The sequence below is a fragment of the Megalobrama amblycephala genome, linkage group LG14 (assembly GCF_018812025.1).
Source record: "Megalobrama amblycephala isolate DHTTF-2021 linkage group LG14, ASM1881202v1, whole genome shotgun sequence".
Lineage (NCBI taxonomy): Eukaryota > Metazoa > Chordata > Actinopteri > Cypriniformes > Xenocyprididae > Megalobrama > Megalobrama amblycephala.
In genome coordinates this window covers 26,773,597-26,790,547 of record NC_063057.1, presented here as the reverse complement: position 1 = coordinate 26,790,547, position 16,951 = coordinate 26,773,597, and the positions used below count along the sequence as shown (strand labels likewise).

Sequence of the window (16,951 nt, the reverse complement as noted above, 5' to 3'; positions counted from 1 at the left end):
TTCTAATTAACTAAATCACACACAGTGAAAACAATAAGTTTAAGGGATTCATTTAAAAAACACTGGACAAAACATGTCTTCATTAATTTCAAACGATTTTGTAATGAATCCACTTAAATTAATACATATTTTTTTAATAGGCTAATTTATAACATAGTACACATTTCTAAATAGACTAATTTATAACATTAAATTAGTTGTTTAATCTTTTGTTTTAAATTAATGTTTAATTTAATGTTTTGGTCCATGATACTGGATAATATGATAATTTTGGGTAAATCGTTCAGTGGGGTTTGACCTGTAATAAAGCTTATTAATATGGAAACCATCCAAGCGCCCCATTCCGAGCCATTTCTAAGATATGGCCTACATTTCGATTAAAGGTGCTCTAAGCGATGTCATGCGTTTTTAGGCCAAAACATTTTTTTCACATACAGCAAACATCTCCTCACTATCCGCTAGCTGCCTGTCCCCTGAACACACTGTAGTTGCCACAAGCTCCGAAAATGGCAACAAAAACAAACTGGTGCAGCCTGGACCACAAAACATAATAAACATGCTCCAGCCAATAACCGACAAGAATGATTTTAAATGCACGTTCGTGACTGTTTCAGGAAGCACGGAGGGGAGGGGGAGGAGGAGGGAGGGTCTAGCTAGCCTCTGTTTTGTTTGACAACACTTCGAACGTCAACAGGAAGTTACTCCACCCAGGATCACTTAGAGCACCTTTAATATTATTAAATAATATTAAATTGTAAAGAAATTACATATCCATTTTTGTCGAAAGAATTCCATGTGCAGTTCACTCTCAGCCAATAAGATTCCATGTAGCATTTTCATGGATCAGTCGTCTCTTCTGATTGGTTGATAACTTTTGACAGCATTTAATCCAGGAGCAAATTCATTTCTGCAAGAGCAAGGAGAGATTCACACAGTTTGAGCGAGCAGGAAACAGTTTGAGCGCACAGGACACAGTTTGAGCTAGCAGGAAGCAGTTTGAGCTAGCAGGAAGCAGTTTGAGCACGCAGAAAACAGTTTGAGCGCGCACACACAATATCTGAGCGAGAGGAGAGGCAGTTCATAAGAGTGCACTGTATATTTGAGAGCATGCATCCAGTTTTGTGCGAGACCAAAGGAAATTGAATTGATGTGCTCTCACGTCATAATAATGCGCTCTCGACGTTTGACAGTAAAATAACGCTATACACCTCTAATCAGTTTCAAGATGAGACTCACTGACACCTGTAGCATGCACATTGTACTGTGTGTGTGAATTGCCTAGGCTAAAACTGCTGTAGAAGTCTTATTTTGTTTCAAAGACATCTGAACTAACTGGGCTCAGACAGGAAAACTTTCATTGAGAAAGAGGGGTCATACAGTAAATTTCACTTTATACAGACTTCATAAGTGTTTTAAAAGAAATGTGTGACAAAAACGCACCTTAAAGATATCAAATGATTGTTTGCCAAAGGCTTTCCTGACAGACGACTAATGAAATATTATCCTTCTGCTTACTGTGTAATGTGAATACAGTGAAATTTGTTAACTGAAATTCTATTTTATTTGTTAACTGAAATTCATATTAAGCATAATTGTAAGATAATGCATAACGTAGGTTCATTTGAGGAACATGAAACTATATAGGCTTTCATAGCCCTTTACCAAATTAATATATAAGCTAAACTTAAAAAAATACTATGAATGCCTTGATTTATGATCTGAGAGTTTATGATTTAAGACTAGAGATTGAAGAATATTTGCTCTGTTTCAGTATGCTTCTTTAAGAGATAGGAGTAATTTTGAGAAACTAAAATGTGACCATTACACTAAATGTTAGGTTAACTGCTGCTGAGAGTCTTATCAGAGAGTAGAATCTTACAATTAGTGGCAAGTTAAAATAGAAAAGCCATGAAAGAATGTCCCTGCTAGAGAATGTCAAGTAAAGACTGAGTAGGCAGATGCTCAGTACATCTGAATTAAAATAAAATAAAAAGGTGGTATGTTAATGTGCTGAGAAATATATGTAGCCCTCAGTTTACCTTCTGTAGGCCTTTTACTCCCAGTGTCCTCTGTTCTGTTCTGCAGGGATAGATTGGTGCGCAAGTCAGCAATCATTACAAAAGAATATACTGTGCTATGATCAGACCAGTAATAGATTACGGTTGCATAGCAGCAGCATCCACTTTAAGTAAAATAAATGTTATTCAGTCACAGGCTTTAAGAATCAGTTGTGAAGAAGAAGAAGACTGAATTTTCGATCTATCCATATTATCACTGTTATACGGTAGGAAGACGCTATTACGCATCATCCAGTACAGAATCTCCGGATCAAAACCGGTGAAGAAGAAGCAGAGACACGTGACAAGATTGCTTACGCAACTGTAAAATAATGCGATCATCAAACATTAAACGGCATATAAATCCTAACATTACTGAATTAACTAAAGCATCAGTAAACCATCATAGATTTAATTTTATTATTGCACATCTGAGTAATTCTGAGTATGTTAAGTTGAATTACTGAGTTCAAATGAAAAAAAAAAAAAAATCTAATCTCTGAACATCAATATACAAAATTATTCAACCCCCAAAAGTCACTCTTCTCTCCCTTACTCTTTATAACCTCAAATAAAAATTGCCTGTAAGTGCTGATAAGCTTCTGACACTCCATTCCTTGTGTACAAAAGCTTCCAGGTCACTGATATTCTCTTTATGTCTGTATTTTGAAAAAAATCTAAATTAAAAATGCTCCCCATTGTACCCTAATAATAGAGAGCTAGGAAGGCAGACGAAAATGGAGGATCTAGGTGCTGGAGGGATCTTAATGAAAACAAAGCAAAACCAAACAAGGGAAACACTGACTGAACACAAAAAAAGCATGATACATTCAACAACTGACAACACAATGAGGGCTATATATAGTGCTCAACGTAAATGAGTACACCTCCTTTAAACAATATCTCAGTGAACACAAAAACAATTTCCAAAATGTTAACAAGACTAACTTTAATATAACATCTGTTTAACTTATAACATGAAAGTAAGGTTAATAATATAACTTAGAGAAAAAATTTCAGTTTTACTCAAACTAGTGTGATGCAAAAACATCGACCTACGTCTACTGACCAGCCAATAAAATTGCAACATGAAATCAATGCGTCATGGCGCTAACTGCTTACCTCAAGCTCTTTTCCTTTCTTCTTTTGCCACTTCCTTTTTTTCAGCACACAAACTACAAGTTCCAAAGTGTGATTCGTCTTTTTGTTTACCACTAGCGCATACTGATGATGTTTTTATTCTTCTATGGAAACTTGTATTGTAGCTCACAAGTCAACAGGTGTCATCATCATACAGTCTACATGCATGTCATACTCATTACCCAAGTTTAATAGATCCATGTTGCACAGTGTGATTTGTAATGATCTTATAGGATTGCTAAAATTGTGCAGTGTATCCTGGGCTTTACACCTTTAACCCTATGATTAGTCATGTAGGGTAAGGTTAGTCAAATCTAGCCTAAACCATAAAGTACTCACCCACCCGCAGGTTGAAGTTCTTTAGGAATGATGTAGAAGACTCCCTTGTGGTTGTTCTTATTTGAGGCTCAGTTTGTAGTTATAAGTAAAGTCTCACAGAAGGCAATAGTAACAATAAAAACACTTATTTTATTAGTTACATTACAAAGCAGTTAATGCAAAATAAAATAAAACTTAAATCAGCTAAACTAAAAGCTCTAAAGTCAAACTCTAATCAGCAATATTGGAGATACTGTTAAGTGTCCCTCGATAGGGTATCAGATGTCCTTCACACTTAATGCAGGCAGCATCTGAGGGGTGCTTCTTCCGCTATTGCCTACGCCGTGGCTTCTTCTAGCACTTTTCCCCTTCTTTACTGTAGTCTTCCTTACTTCCACATCCACTTGTGGTTCTAACACTTTCTCTTCACCCCCATGCACCCTGTTGCTGACCTTTGTTGTTGGTTACAAACATTTTCCCACACATATTTTACACTTGTTTCTGTTTTTCACACCATAATAAACAAAGGAGGTCAAATACAATTGTTTATATTGTACATCTATGTCACTTAGTTTTTTAGGTATTTTCCACTCATAGCATTCAAGCATTTAAATATTTTAGGTAATTTCCACTCATAGCATTCAAGCATTTAAATATTTTAGGTAATTTCCAGTCATACAGCAATTTAATCATTTCTATTTTTAGGCATATATGGCATTATCTTAAAAGCAAGCAAATTAATATTTCTTTGAAAAAGGTAAATAGCAATATCAATACCCCCCAAAAAAAAGAAAAGAAAAGAAACAAAGAAAAGCACTAGCAACATACAAGTGTTCTGCAAAAACACATATCTGCTTTCAACGCTTCTATATCTTGTGGAATGAGTACAGGGATCATGGTCTCACCTTTGGCTCCCAGAATACTCACTCTGACATCCAAACTCACTGTCCTTCTTTGTGACGAGGAAGTAACGGCTGTAGAAGCCTGACTCGCTCTGAGCTGGAGGAACCACTTCTATGGCTCTCTTTGCCAGCAGTGTTCACCTCAGAGCACAGGACGTGAATGTCCTGGATCGTCATGGAGTTGAATAACAGGGCCCTTTGAGTGAATTGGAGTACATAACCTCATTCTGTTATACCCAATACCCATTTTGACACTCTGGGGATGGCCTGCCAGGCCTCTGACCATGTGACAAGGGGTTGGATTGGCTTGAGCAATGGGCGCTGTAAGGAACCACAGTGCTTGTGGGGAACGGAAGAGGAAATTTGCTCTCTTTTTGAGTGTGTTTGTTTATTATTTTGCCCGCTATCACAGCGGTTAGTTGCATGGGTGCTTGAACAGGCCCTATGCATGAAACAAACACATTTTTCTAGCACCTGGAACTGAACGAGGTGACGGGAAAAATAAACGAGGCTGGGGGTGGTACGGCTGCAGCTCCCTCCTCTTCCTGTCAGTGATATCAGGATGACTTCTGAGGCGCAGGGTCCAGCACTATCTTGGGCCGGGTTCAGCTGGTGGCGCGAGCTTTGGAGGGCTGCTGAGTCGGCGCAGGCCTGTGGAGACTCAAAGCAGAGGAGCTGGAATGCTTTGGCAAAAAGTGTCACATGGCTTGGGACGACTTTTGCACGGCGGTGAAGCGTTCAGCAAACCCATCAACGGTGGGACCAAAGAGGCCAGTGGGGAGATCGGGGAGTAGAGGAAGACGGTCTTGTCCGAGTCCTTGATGTCCGTTAAATTGATCCATAAATGGTGCTCCAGCAACATCGATCGACCGATAGCCTGGGCCGTAGTTTTGGTGGCATGTTTTGCACTGCGCAGCTGCCTGAATACTGTCGGGTCATGTCCAGCTTCATCCATGGCACGGAGGAGCTTCGCCTGGTACACTTGAAGCACAGCCATAGAGTGTAACGCAGATGCTGCCTGGCCTGCTGAGGTGTAGGCGTGACCAGCAAGGGGTAAAGTCATCTGGCAGGGCTTAGATGGATGAACGGCCTTTGACTTCCATCCCATGGCAGTAGGCGGGCAGAGGTGCACAGCCACAGCTTCATCCAAAGGAGGCAGCTTTTCATAGCCCTTCTGTTCAACACCATCAACAGAGGTGAGAGAGGTAGATGAGCGGAGTCGGGCACAAGCTCCTCGATGGCTTTAGATAGAACACGGATGAGCTCAGTGTCTATCGAAGCTCTGGTGGGGGTCGTGGGCTGAGCCTGTCCAATCCTCGGTGTCCGAGGCCACTAGGGACATGCTGTCATCCAGCGGCTCATCATCATCTAAGATGTTGTCATCTAAGATGTTCATGTGTTTCTTTCTTCAGTCGAAAAGAAATTAAGGTTTTTGATGAAAACATTCCAGGATTATTCTCCATATAGTGGACTTCAATGGCCTCCAGACGGTTGAAGGTCAAAATTACAGTTTCATTGCAGCTTCAAAGGGCTTTAAATGATACCAGACGAGGAATAAGAGTATTATCTAGAGAAACAATCACTCATTTTCGAAAAAAATACAACAGTATATGCTTTATAAACTCAAATGATCGCTTGTACGTGCTTCCGCTTTCCGTATTCTTCAAAAAGCTTATGCCGTATGTCCTACTCCTTCCCTATTCTACTTACGGAAAAAAACGAAACTGGCACCTCGTTCTTTCCGTAAGTTGAATAGGGAAGGCGTAGGACATACGGTGTAAGCGTTTTGAAGAATACTGAAACTGTAATTTTGACCTTCAACCGTTTGGGGCCAATTGAAGTCCACTATAAGGAAAAATCCTGGAATGTTTTCATCAAAAACCTTCATTTCTTTTCGACTGAAAAAAGAAAGACATGGACATCTTGGATGACATGGGGGTGAGTAAATTATCAAGAAAATTTTATTTGAAAGTGAACTAATCCTTTAATGTAATGAAGAGAAAATAGGAGACTGTATAACATCTCACTGTCAGTGATTTATCATGCAGCTCAAAGCATTATAGGTAGAATCTCTCTACAGTCTATTCTGATTCATCAACACAGTTTCACTGATGATCCAGTATAATAAACATAAAACCCAGGATAGAGTGGTTGAGTGAATGTGGTCTGGACTGTGTGGATGAGGCTCATTGTGTCTCCAGAGACTCTGTAGAAGGACAGAGTTCCTGCACTGCGATCCACATACACTCCTATTCTACTGCTGATGGACTCTACAGGGAGTTTAGTCTCTTTCTTTTTGTGTCTGAATGAGGAACTGGAGTGAGAGCAGAACAAATTCCAGGACTGATCATTATATCCAAACCAACACTCATAACGCCGTCCCTTCCTCCTGATTCTCTTATATGATACTGATATATACACACCACCACTCCACTCAATCTCCCAGTAACAGCGTTGATCACACACACTCTCTCTACTCAACACCTGAAGCACATCAAATCTGTCTGGATGATCAGGATACGACTGCTCTGTGTCAGTGAATGTAATCACTCTGTTCCTCTCAGACAGACGGAGGCGTTTATTCACTGTGTTTGGATCCAGAGTGAACTGATGAGAATCTGATGGAGATAAAACACATCAGAATCAGGAATTATGAATCTGATCTTTTAATGTATCTGAACTCTTTATGTTCAATATATCAGCAGTGTCTCAGTACAGTTTACCAGATATCCTGTACAAATCATCATTTACATGATAAACTATAAAACTCTTCTGTCATGTTTCTTTCTCCTTCTACAGGAAGAACATGAACACACTCAGTGAGTTTTTCTGCTTGTTTTCTTAGTGACTTACATTGTAGGAAGTCGTTCCTGGTCCTGGGAACAATGTTGGTGAAAGAGACTGTGGAAATCAACAGACATGAAGAGTATGATTATCATGTCAAGAGAAAATGATCCCTGCATCCGTTCCTAAGACATTTCTAATATGATCTTCTACATGATATGAGATGATGGAGGATCATTTCTGAGAGCAGATGAATCTCCAGGACTTTACCTCTGACAAAGATCTTCTTGAACTCCTCTTTGCAGAAATCCTCCAGTATGTCCCTCAGCTGACGGACAGATTTTCTCACGACATCAAAAGAGGAGAGAGAACTGAAGAGATCATCATTTACGTCTGTAGATTCAGGAGGAGCTGAGAGAGACTGGAAACTCTACAGAAAACAGAAATCAAAGCTCATCACCTCCACACTTCAGCCAATAACCTGCACTACTGTCAGATTTGAGCAGCTCTTGTTGATCTTTAGTAACTCTCCTCAATCCAGCACTTTCACAGCATCAGATTCATTCTTCTCAATCCAGCACTTTCACAGCATCAGCTGGTAAATAGTTATGAAAATGTATTATAAAAGGTTTCAGCTGGTTTGAAGATTATCTGATTTTGGTAAACAAGATTGTAAAAAGGTAAGTAAAGAGATGATGCTAAATCTAGCTGGGTGAAACTGGTACCATCAAGTTCATGGATTTCACACTGTTGTAACACAAAGTTTAAATATTAGTGAAGTTTTGAGCTGTTGCTGTCTGGAAGCTCAATATATCTTTCAGAAAAATGTTTCCTAAGAGATTTCCAGAGCTGAACTGCATTTGTAAGTGTGTCTCTTTCAAAAGAAGTTGATCAGATGAGAGTCTGACTGATGATTATATAATAACTGAACACACAGATCAACACTTCAGTCAACGGCTCATTCTGCTCTCATGAAATGTTTCTCTGTGAGTCTCTTGTTCAAGACCACTATGATCCTGTTCTTCTAGATCTCTCTTACCTGCAGGAAATGGATGTGATCCTGTGTGTGTGAAAGCTGCTCCAGCTCAGCGTCTCTCCTCCTCAGATCATTGATCTCCTGCTCCAGTCGCTCCAGTCGTCCTTCAGCTCGACTCACTGCAGTCTTTTCCTGATCTCTGATCCGCTGTGTGGCCTCAGAGCGGCTTCTCTCAATGGAGCGGATGAGCTCAGTGAAGATCCTCTCACTGTCCTCCACTGCTGTCTGTGCAGAGCGCTGTTAGGACACACATCACAATCACACAGTGGCTTCAGTGAGTCCTGACTGAGACTTCTCAAACTTCTCTTCTTCTCCAGACTCACCTTATGAGACTCCACAGCCTTTCTCAGCTGCTGGAGATCTTTCTCTCTCTGCTGGATCCTCTGCTGGAACCACCTCTGCATCTCCTTCAGCTGGTGCTAAAGGACAAACCAATAGCAGGAGAAACATCACATAAATCATCAAGAAAACCGATATGAATCCAGAATCAGTGAAGTGATGTTGCTACAGGTTTAATCATAAGTGTCAGCATGCTTTCACCAATGCCTAGAGTAGGGGGTGGATTCTGGGATTCATTGCATGTTCAATATATATATATCCTTTTGAGTGATTTATAATCAAGGTATTTATTACATTTTTATCCTTGTACATATTAAATTCTCCATGTTTTTGAGAGAGGCACCAAATATGTGTTAAATCATATCTAATCCTCTAGCTGACCAAGACAGCTGAGGACAATGGGGTCACTTCAGCTTGTCGCCTATGTGACCACTTCTTAGTTAAAGCATTTACTTTACTTACCTGTATTCCAACACTAGAGAATAATAATGACTTTTGTCTAAACCTCTCACTGAGAGAAAGTACATGTTATCAGTATGTTTTGGGAAACCTTCCAGTTTAGAGCAAGAGCTTGATGAACTTCAGCCTTGAAGAAGCTGGTTGTATCTCTGCGTGCGCAATAGTATTTATTTTCCCAACAAGCTGGAGCAGATACTTGACCTCAGAGTCTCTCCAGCTGGAGTTATTCTCTATATCAGTGCACACTGTTTCTGCAGCAGTCATTGCATTGGGGGTTGAGCTTGGAGCTCGATCCTCTGTTGAGGACAGCAAACCAACTTCATTTACTATTAAAGGGGTCATGAATTGAAAAATCAACTTTTCCTTAAGCTTTTGATATATATAAGAGGTCATTGTACTATAAGAATATCCTGTAAGTTTCAGAACTGAAATCTTCCTTGTTAGTCCAATAAAAGCTTTTATTGACACCAGGCCCATCGAAAGACTGATCTTGGAATGTGCCTTTAACTGGGTGAAACTCTGCCTCCTCAGAAGAAATCAACGCCTACTTCATTATTGCAACATTAGCCCCGCCCACTCACATGTTAGTGAGATGAGAGAAGAACAATACACCACGACAAAAATGACATTACCTTTCAAAAGATCTGTAATTAAGTCCACTGGAAGCGAGCATTGAGAAACCATGTGCAGTTTATTATAAATGCCAAAGTTAACCAATACTAAATGATAACTTGAAACTAACATGACTTGAAACTAATGTAGCCCTTCCAGTTCGCACCTGCTCACTCCAAGCGGGACGCAAACCCCGGCCTGTCCGCATGGGAGTCGGACGCTTTAACAAAGAGGCTAAAGGCTGCAACCTCTAGCGTCAGTCGCTAAAGCATCTCTTGAGATCAGGGGAGTGAGGTGTTACACAGTGCTTACTAGCCTACATCTGTTACACTCACCCCCTAAACCTCACTCCCATCTGGGTCACGGCACCAATGTAGCCTCTACAGACACAAAGAACAAGGGAACCAATGACAAACAGAACTCAGAAACACATGACCATTAACAACCAATCAGCACATGACACATTGATTAATGGAGCACATTGAGCAATGGAAGCATGACACCATCTGTATGAACAAAATGACAAAATAAAAGACCTGAAATCATATATATGTGAAAAATGAACATGACACCAAAACAAGACATTACAGGATCCTTATGCTAGGAATGTGCCTGTTGCCTTTTAATTCTAAATGATCAAAATTTTTGATGTAAAAACCATACTAACAAGTGCACCCCAGGAAACCTTATAAAATAATAAAACAACGCAGTTCATAACCCCTTTATAACATCACATCTGAATTATAAGAGAGCTATAAAATAAAGAATCACCACTGTGAAAACGTCCTGCTTAAGTCATGCTCGTGAAGGTGGTGGATTAACTAGAAACTAGACTGATCAATCAGAAATGGAAACTAAAACAGTGCTCAGACAAAGGTTGAAAACAGGCACAACAATGCAAATTATAAGAAAATTAAAGAGTTTTTTTACATTAAGTAAATTTATTCTACTATACTGTCAATGATCATAATGGGACCTCTTTAAGTTCATACCTGTTTCTTTGTCCTCTGTGCTGCAGCTGATACAGTGTTGTGGTTTTTATGTTCATCCATCGTACACAGCACACATATACACTTCTGATCAGTGTGGCAGAAAACCTCAAGGATCTTGTCGTGTTTCTGGCAGATCATCTCCTGCAGTCGTCCAGTGGCTTCAGTCAGATTGTGTCTCTTTTCTTTAAACCAACTCTCATGTTGTTCAAGGTAATTTTGACAGTAAGACTCCAGACACACCAGACAGGACTTGACGGCTTTGGGTTTTCTTCCAGTACATAAGTCACACTGCACATCTCCAGCTCCAGCGTAACAGTCAGCAGGAAGTTTAGTCTTTTTCAGTTTCTCCACCATTTCAGCCAGAATGGTGTTTTTAGCTAAAGCAGGTCTTGGACTGAAGGTCTGTTTGCACTGAGGGCAGCTGTAAACTCTCATCTTATCCTCTTCATCCCAGCAGACTGTAATACAGCTCTTACAGTAACTGTGTCCACAGGGAATGGTCACTGGATCCTTCAGGAGATCCAGACACACTGGACACAGGAACTCATTCTGATCCACTGAAGTTCTGGCTTCTGCCATTTTACTGCATGAATACAGAGACACGAACACACAACAGCTCAACTACACTTCAGTTTCTCTTACTCTGAACTCAGGTGTTTCCTGTTTCAAATTCATCAGTTTCTGATTCTTAGTCAGAGGGTCCAGAGTTTACTAATGCATTTGATTCAAACCGCCACATGCTTGTCCATACAAAAATGCAGTTTTCTTAGTCACGATACTGCAACTTGCTAAGTCAGTGATAGACAGAACTCAAAGGTCCCACATGATGTGCTACATGCTCTTTTCTTTGAGCCTTTAGATTTGACCTATCCTTACGCAGATTTGCAGAAATACGGACTCTCATTAGTCTATCTCAATCTCAATTTATTTATAAAGCACAATAAAACAACAGTGGTTGACCATTAGGCTGAACAATATTAATAAAAAGCAAAAACAGAAAGAAAAACAAAATAAAATAACAATAAGACACAAATAAGACACACATACAGCAATTAATGGATAGACAAAGCCCATTTTAACTCATTGATTATATGCTTTCTCAAAGAGAGTTTTTAATTTTGCTTTGAAAAGTGATTTTGAAGAGATTAATCTAATAGAGAGGGGTAGGCTGTTCCACAGCTTAGGGCCGGCTCTGATTGGATGATCTTAACTGTCTAGCTGAAGTGTTTGTACTCATAGCTAGTCCATTTAAAACCTTAAAAACAAAGAGTAAAATTTTAAACTCTATTTTAAAACAGACTGGCAGCCAATGGAAAGAGAGTAAGACTTGCATGATATGTTCATATTTGCGGGTGCCAGTCAGAAGTGTAGCAGCTGCATTTTGGACTGTTTGTAGGCAATTAATATAGGATTGGCTGATACCTATGTACATTGAGTTGCAGTAGTCAAGTTGTAATGAGATAAAAGCATGTATGACTCTCTCAAACTCTGCAAATGTTAAAAAGTTCTTAACTTTAGCAAGGAGTCTTAGCTGAAAGAAGCTAGATTTAACTACTGCATTTATCTGTTTATCAAAATTTAGAGCAGAATCAAAAACAACAAGATTTTTGACATATGAGGACTTGACATATGAGGCCAGGTTACCCAACACTTGGTATAAATTGCCAGAGACAACTAGAGGCCCGAACACAACTGCCTCAGCCTTACTCTCATTTAAATTTAAGAAATTTATTATGTTTATTAAAAATTGACCCCAATAGGATCATATATATGAAGAAAATAAAATGGGAGCAAGGATAGATCCTTGAGGAACCCCACAGGTCAAAACTTATTTGGAGGATGAGCTCCCATTCACAAAGACTGAGAAAGTCCTATTATTCAAATATGATTTGAATCAGTTCAGAACTTTAAACCTACGTAGTGCTCAAGGCAGGAAATAAGAAACACTGGTCTACCGTGTCAAATGCTGCACTTAAATCTAAACGCAAAAGTACTAATGAATTACCAGAACCCACAGATAATAAAATATCATTTAACACTCTTAAAAGATCAGACTCTGTACTATGAAGTTTCCTAAAGCCTGAATGGAAAGTTTCAAACAAACCATTGGACACAGGTTTGTAATTGAGTAGAAGTTACCTTTTCTAAAACTTTAGAAATAAATGGTAAATTAGAAATAGTCCTAAAGTTGGATAACACCGTTACATCCAGATTTAGTTTTTTCAACATGGGTTTGATAGTTACGTGCTTAAAATATTCCGAAACAATCCCTTCAGAAATACTCTTATTTATTATAGAGAAATACATGGCCCAATAGCATCAAACACCTGCATGAGATGCCATGTTGGAATAATGTCAGTTGGAGACATAGGTTTTAAATGCTTAATATAATCATAGTGTTACGTGACGTTAGTGTATCAAGGAATACGTAGAGTAGTCTTTAATTACAAAAACAAGCAGGATCACCTCTGGAGGAGGGTGAGGAGAAGAGGGGCAGCAAAGCAAAACAAAGTCCAAAGAATTATTCCATGGGGGAGTGGAGGGTGGGAGGAACCAAGGGGAAACCCGGAGCAGGAGGAGCCAGATGTTGGTCCAGAGACCAACCATGATGAGGCCCCAGGGTGGAGTGGCAGGTGGTAGGAGTCGTGGTGGTGTCGTCTTGGTGGTAGACAACACCCTGGGGACGACCAACGGAGACGTAGCTAACGATGGAGACCCTGATGTAGCTGATGAGCTGAAGAGCCCACGTGCAGCCGAAGATACGGGAGACCGAGGTGGAGCCAAGGTGATGAGCATCCAAGGCGGAGACGGACGTCCAGGACAGAGGACAGAGGTTGAGCCGGTGGGGCCGAGGATGTAAGCGGAGCTTGAGGGAAGGAGGAGCCAGACGGAGCCTTAGGTACAGGCAGGTCGACAACTGACCAAGGCGGAGTCGGAGAGACGAGGGAGCCTGGAGAAGCCGTATGGCCGATGGTGTCCGGTGGAGCCGAGGGAGGGAGGAGCCATGGTGGAACCGGACTGTCGACGGTCTGAGGTGGAGCAGGGGGCACAGAGGCTTGTGAGATGGAGCTGGTGACCTGAAGACAGTTGGCATTTGGCATATTGAAGATGTAGAAGGGCTGAAAGACAGCAGCGATGGTGGGGCTGAGGAACTGGTTGAACAAGGAGGCAGGAGAGGGAGGCTGTGCGGGAACTCAGGAAATACAAGGGGCGCTGGAGATACAGGAAACTCTGAAGATATAGGTGGTGCTGGAGATTCAGGGGAGTTGGGAATCAACTCTCCAAAAATGTCAATTAGATCAGCCTCAAACAAATCCCTCAGTTCTTCAAAATAATGGCCAGAGTTCAACAAACTCACATCAACAGCGGTGGTGTCATGGGCGGGGCTTTCCTCCCAGCCCTTGAGCTCCACAATCACTCCCTCAATGATGAACGTGTTGCCGGCTCGTGCTCCTGGTCAGACTCTGTCAGTGGTCTGGGCTCCAAGGAGATGAAAGACTCCGTCCTTATCCTCGGTATGGGCTCTTCTCTCGCGGGTGGCCGGTCTCCACAGCCTGCGGTGGGCTCAAACAACCTCTCCATCGTGTCGTTCACTGGTGGTGGTTGGTTGGTCTCTGGCAGTGGAGTGGGGTTGGTGGCGAAGTCCTCCTCCGCAGGGGCAATGGTGAATGGTGAGTTTTTACTCACCAGCACCCACTTCACGAATGCGGCGAAATCCTTCTGAGGACCGCTCCTTGGGAGGGGTGCCCAAGACTGCTCGCTTAGGCTGGAGAAGTAAAACACGCAGAGCGAGTGGTCGGGAAAGTGAGTTTGGCACGCCAATTACAAAAAATCCCTGGTGTGTGATTCCAGGGAGTGGTCCCTCTGCTCCAGGCATAGAAGAGTTACTGCTGGGTCCATAGTTACAGGAGTAGGGGAAATAAAGAAAAGAAAATGCAGCAAAACTGTTACGTGACGTGAGCGTATCAAGGAACAAGGACGAAGGAGAATACGTAGAGTAGTCTTTAATGACAAAAACAAGCAGGATCACACTAAACACAGTCAAACATGAACGAGAATGGACGAGGAATGAGGGAGAACACAGAGTATATATACAAGAGGCAAACAAAGGGAACTTAACAAGATGATTAACGGACACAGGTGAAAGAAATGACTAATTAAATAGAATAGGGAAAACTAGATCAAACTTAAGGAAGACAACAGTGAACATGTAACACATAAAGAGAGTTAATAGAGATTGGCTCAAATTCATTGAAAGTTGAGGTACAGACAGAAGGGACTGAAGGATCACAATCTGAAGAGATAATAAGCTGTCTGATGTCACCACAGTGAACATCAACCAAAGGACTTATGGTGGAGTTTATAGTGGAAAAAAGAATCATAGGTCTATGACAGTTTTTAGCAATAATATCTGAGAAGTATTTAGATTTAACTGCTTTAACAGCTTTTTGATAACTTGTCAGAGATGTACATAGAATTTCAAGAGACACATGAAATGTGTCTTTTTTCCACTTTTGCTCTGCTTGCCAACAAACTCGTCTCAGCTCCTGTGTGGTGTTGTTTAGCCATGGTTCAGGTTAAGGTTTTTGTTGTTTTGTCCGCAAAGGAGCTATAGAATCTAAAATGTCAGTGCAGTTGGAGTTAAACCAAATAAGTTGCTTTTCAGTATTTAATTTATTGGAGGAAGAATCAGGTGACAGCAGCTGATAAACCTGCTTAAAATGTATGGAGAAATCCTCAGAAAATTGACCTGAAAAGGAGCAGGTAAACATTACGGGCTTATGATTGGAAAAGCTTAACTCACAAATGTCAAGATCACAGATAGAAAGACCATGTACCAATACCAGGTCAAGTGTATGGCCCAGTGCATGTGTAGATGCTTTAACACTCTGAGGTCTGAAGGTATCGCCGGCGATACCACCGTGGTTTTTTTCTTATCAGTGTGAAAGAGACTCAAAATACTCCGTCAATGTTGCACATACAATTAAGAGTTATACACCATTTTAATCTGTGGAATATCTTCTTTCATTTGTGTACACTCAGAGTAAAAACAAAATGTTGTGCTTTTTGTAAAATAAAGAAAACTAACATGATGCGTGATCTCTCGTCTCCCTCTGAACGAACTCCAATCTGATAGTTCTTAGAAAATGAACTGTAACTTAGTGAATACTAATGACAAAAAAATTACACTTATGTCTAAAAAAACGTTAAGATGTCAGGTTTTAAAACATATAAGTCAAATCGAAAACAAACCTTCTGTGTTTATGTAATCTGTATGAAAAGAGAGCCATGTCAGAAGTCTGTGATTCAGCTCATTATCCGCTAATGCGGCCACGCCCACGGAGCCAGCGCTATTCAGACGCAAATTCAGTCAATACATGCATACATCATCTCAATCGTGTATTTATCGTCTTGAAAAGTGTTTTGAATAGCCATATTTAGCGATCTCTTGCCTCTGTTAGTTCCTTGATTGTCACATGATTTGCCTCTTCTTTTACTGAGGCATTTGTGGACAAAAGGGGGAAGAGCGCCCTCCGGCTGAAGTATGAATTAAAAATACAGCATCCAGCGCTCATAATCATGACAATAAATATAGAATAATACATATTACTCCTCTGTATAGAAAATTGATATAAACATATGAGAATCCATCAATATTTCTCCAAATGTGTATGCTTTTAAGCATATTAAGAAATTATGGTCAATATAAGATTTTAAGAGTCCAAATGTGAAGCTTGAGTCTTAGATCTTTTTAATGATGTATAGTTTGTCAACTGCACATCAACATTTAGGCTCTATAATATAACAAATATAGTAGCCTATATGAAATGCCCTAGAGGTAGGAATGTTCAGACGCGTTGCATCACAGAAATACATTATATTTTAAAGTATATTAAAATAGAAAACCATTATTTGGTTAGAGACTTGAGACTTCTTTTAAAAACATTATAATGGCAATGTGTTCAATCTTTTGACTGGTAGTGTAATTTAACATAGGCCTATACACAATTTTCTTCATATCATGTGCAATAATACGTGCATGCATGAGATCACAAAAATCATGTTTTTTTTTTGTCCTGAGTGGACTTTAATCCTGTTATCAGCATGATCACAGAGGGTTTTTTCACAGCCTACCTGACTGAAAGGCCTCATTAATATGCAAGTCATTTCAGGTCATTATTATTCAATTCTTTTGTCTTCTCAGGTGATAATCACCCATTATACATGAGGATTCACGCCTCCATGTGTAACAGAGTTAAAAAGAATGTTAATTTTAACAATATTCATTTTGTTTAATTACATGAATTTAGA

At 40.2% G+C, this 16,951-nt stretch overlaps 2 protein-coding genes across 2 annotated transcripts in view; both read right to left on the bottom strand.

Annotated features, from left to right (window-relative positions):
• The window catches only part of LOC125246308 (tripartite motif-containing protein 16-like), a 398,598-nt gene that overhangs the window by 236,374 nt on the left and 145,273 nt on the right, over nucleotides 1-16,951 (bottom strand). The window lies entirely within an intron of this gene.
• LOC125246300 (tripartite motif-containing protein 16-like) lies at nucleotides 6,363-13,127 on the bottom strand. Its single transcript, XM_048157249.1, has 6 exons — nucleotides 10,640-13,127; nucleotides 8,561-8,650; nucleotides 8,241-8,474; nucleotides 7,472-7,631; nucleotides 7,271-7,318; nucleotides 6,363-7,035 (listed from the first exon to the last, which is right to left on the bottom strand). Exons 1-6 carry the CDS (start codon nucleotides 11,216-11,218, stop codon nucleotides 6,512-6,514), a joined length of 1,635 nt encoding a protein of 544 aa, XP_048013206.1. The 5' UTR covers nucleotides 11,219-13,127; the 3' UTR covers nucleotides 6,363-6,511.

Coding starts and splice junctions, on each gene's coding strand:
- LOC125246300 (XM_048157249.1), bottom strand. CDS start 11,218: ATGGCAGAAGCCAGAACTTCAGTGGATCAGAATGAGTTCCTGTGTCCA. Junction 8,475..8,560: donor AGGCTGTGGAGTCTCATAAG/GTGAGTCTGGAG, acceptor GTGTCCTAACAG/CGCTCTGCACAGACAGCAGT. Junction 7,036..7,270: donor CAGGAACGACTTCCTACAAT/GTAAGTCACTAA, acceptor TATCTCCATCAG/ATTCTCATCAGTTCACTCTG.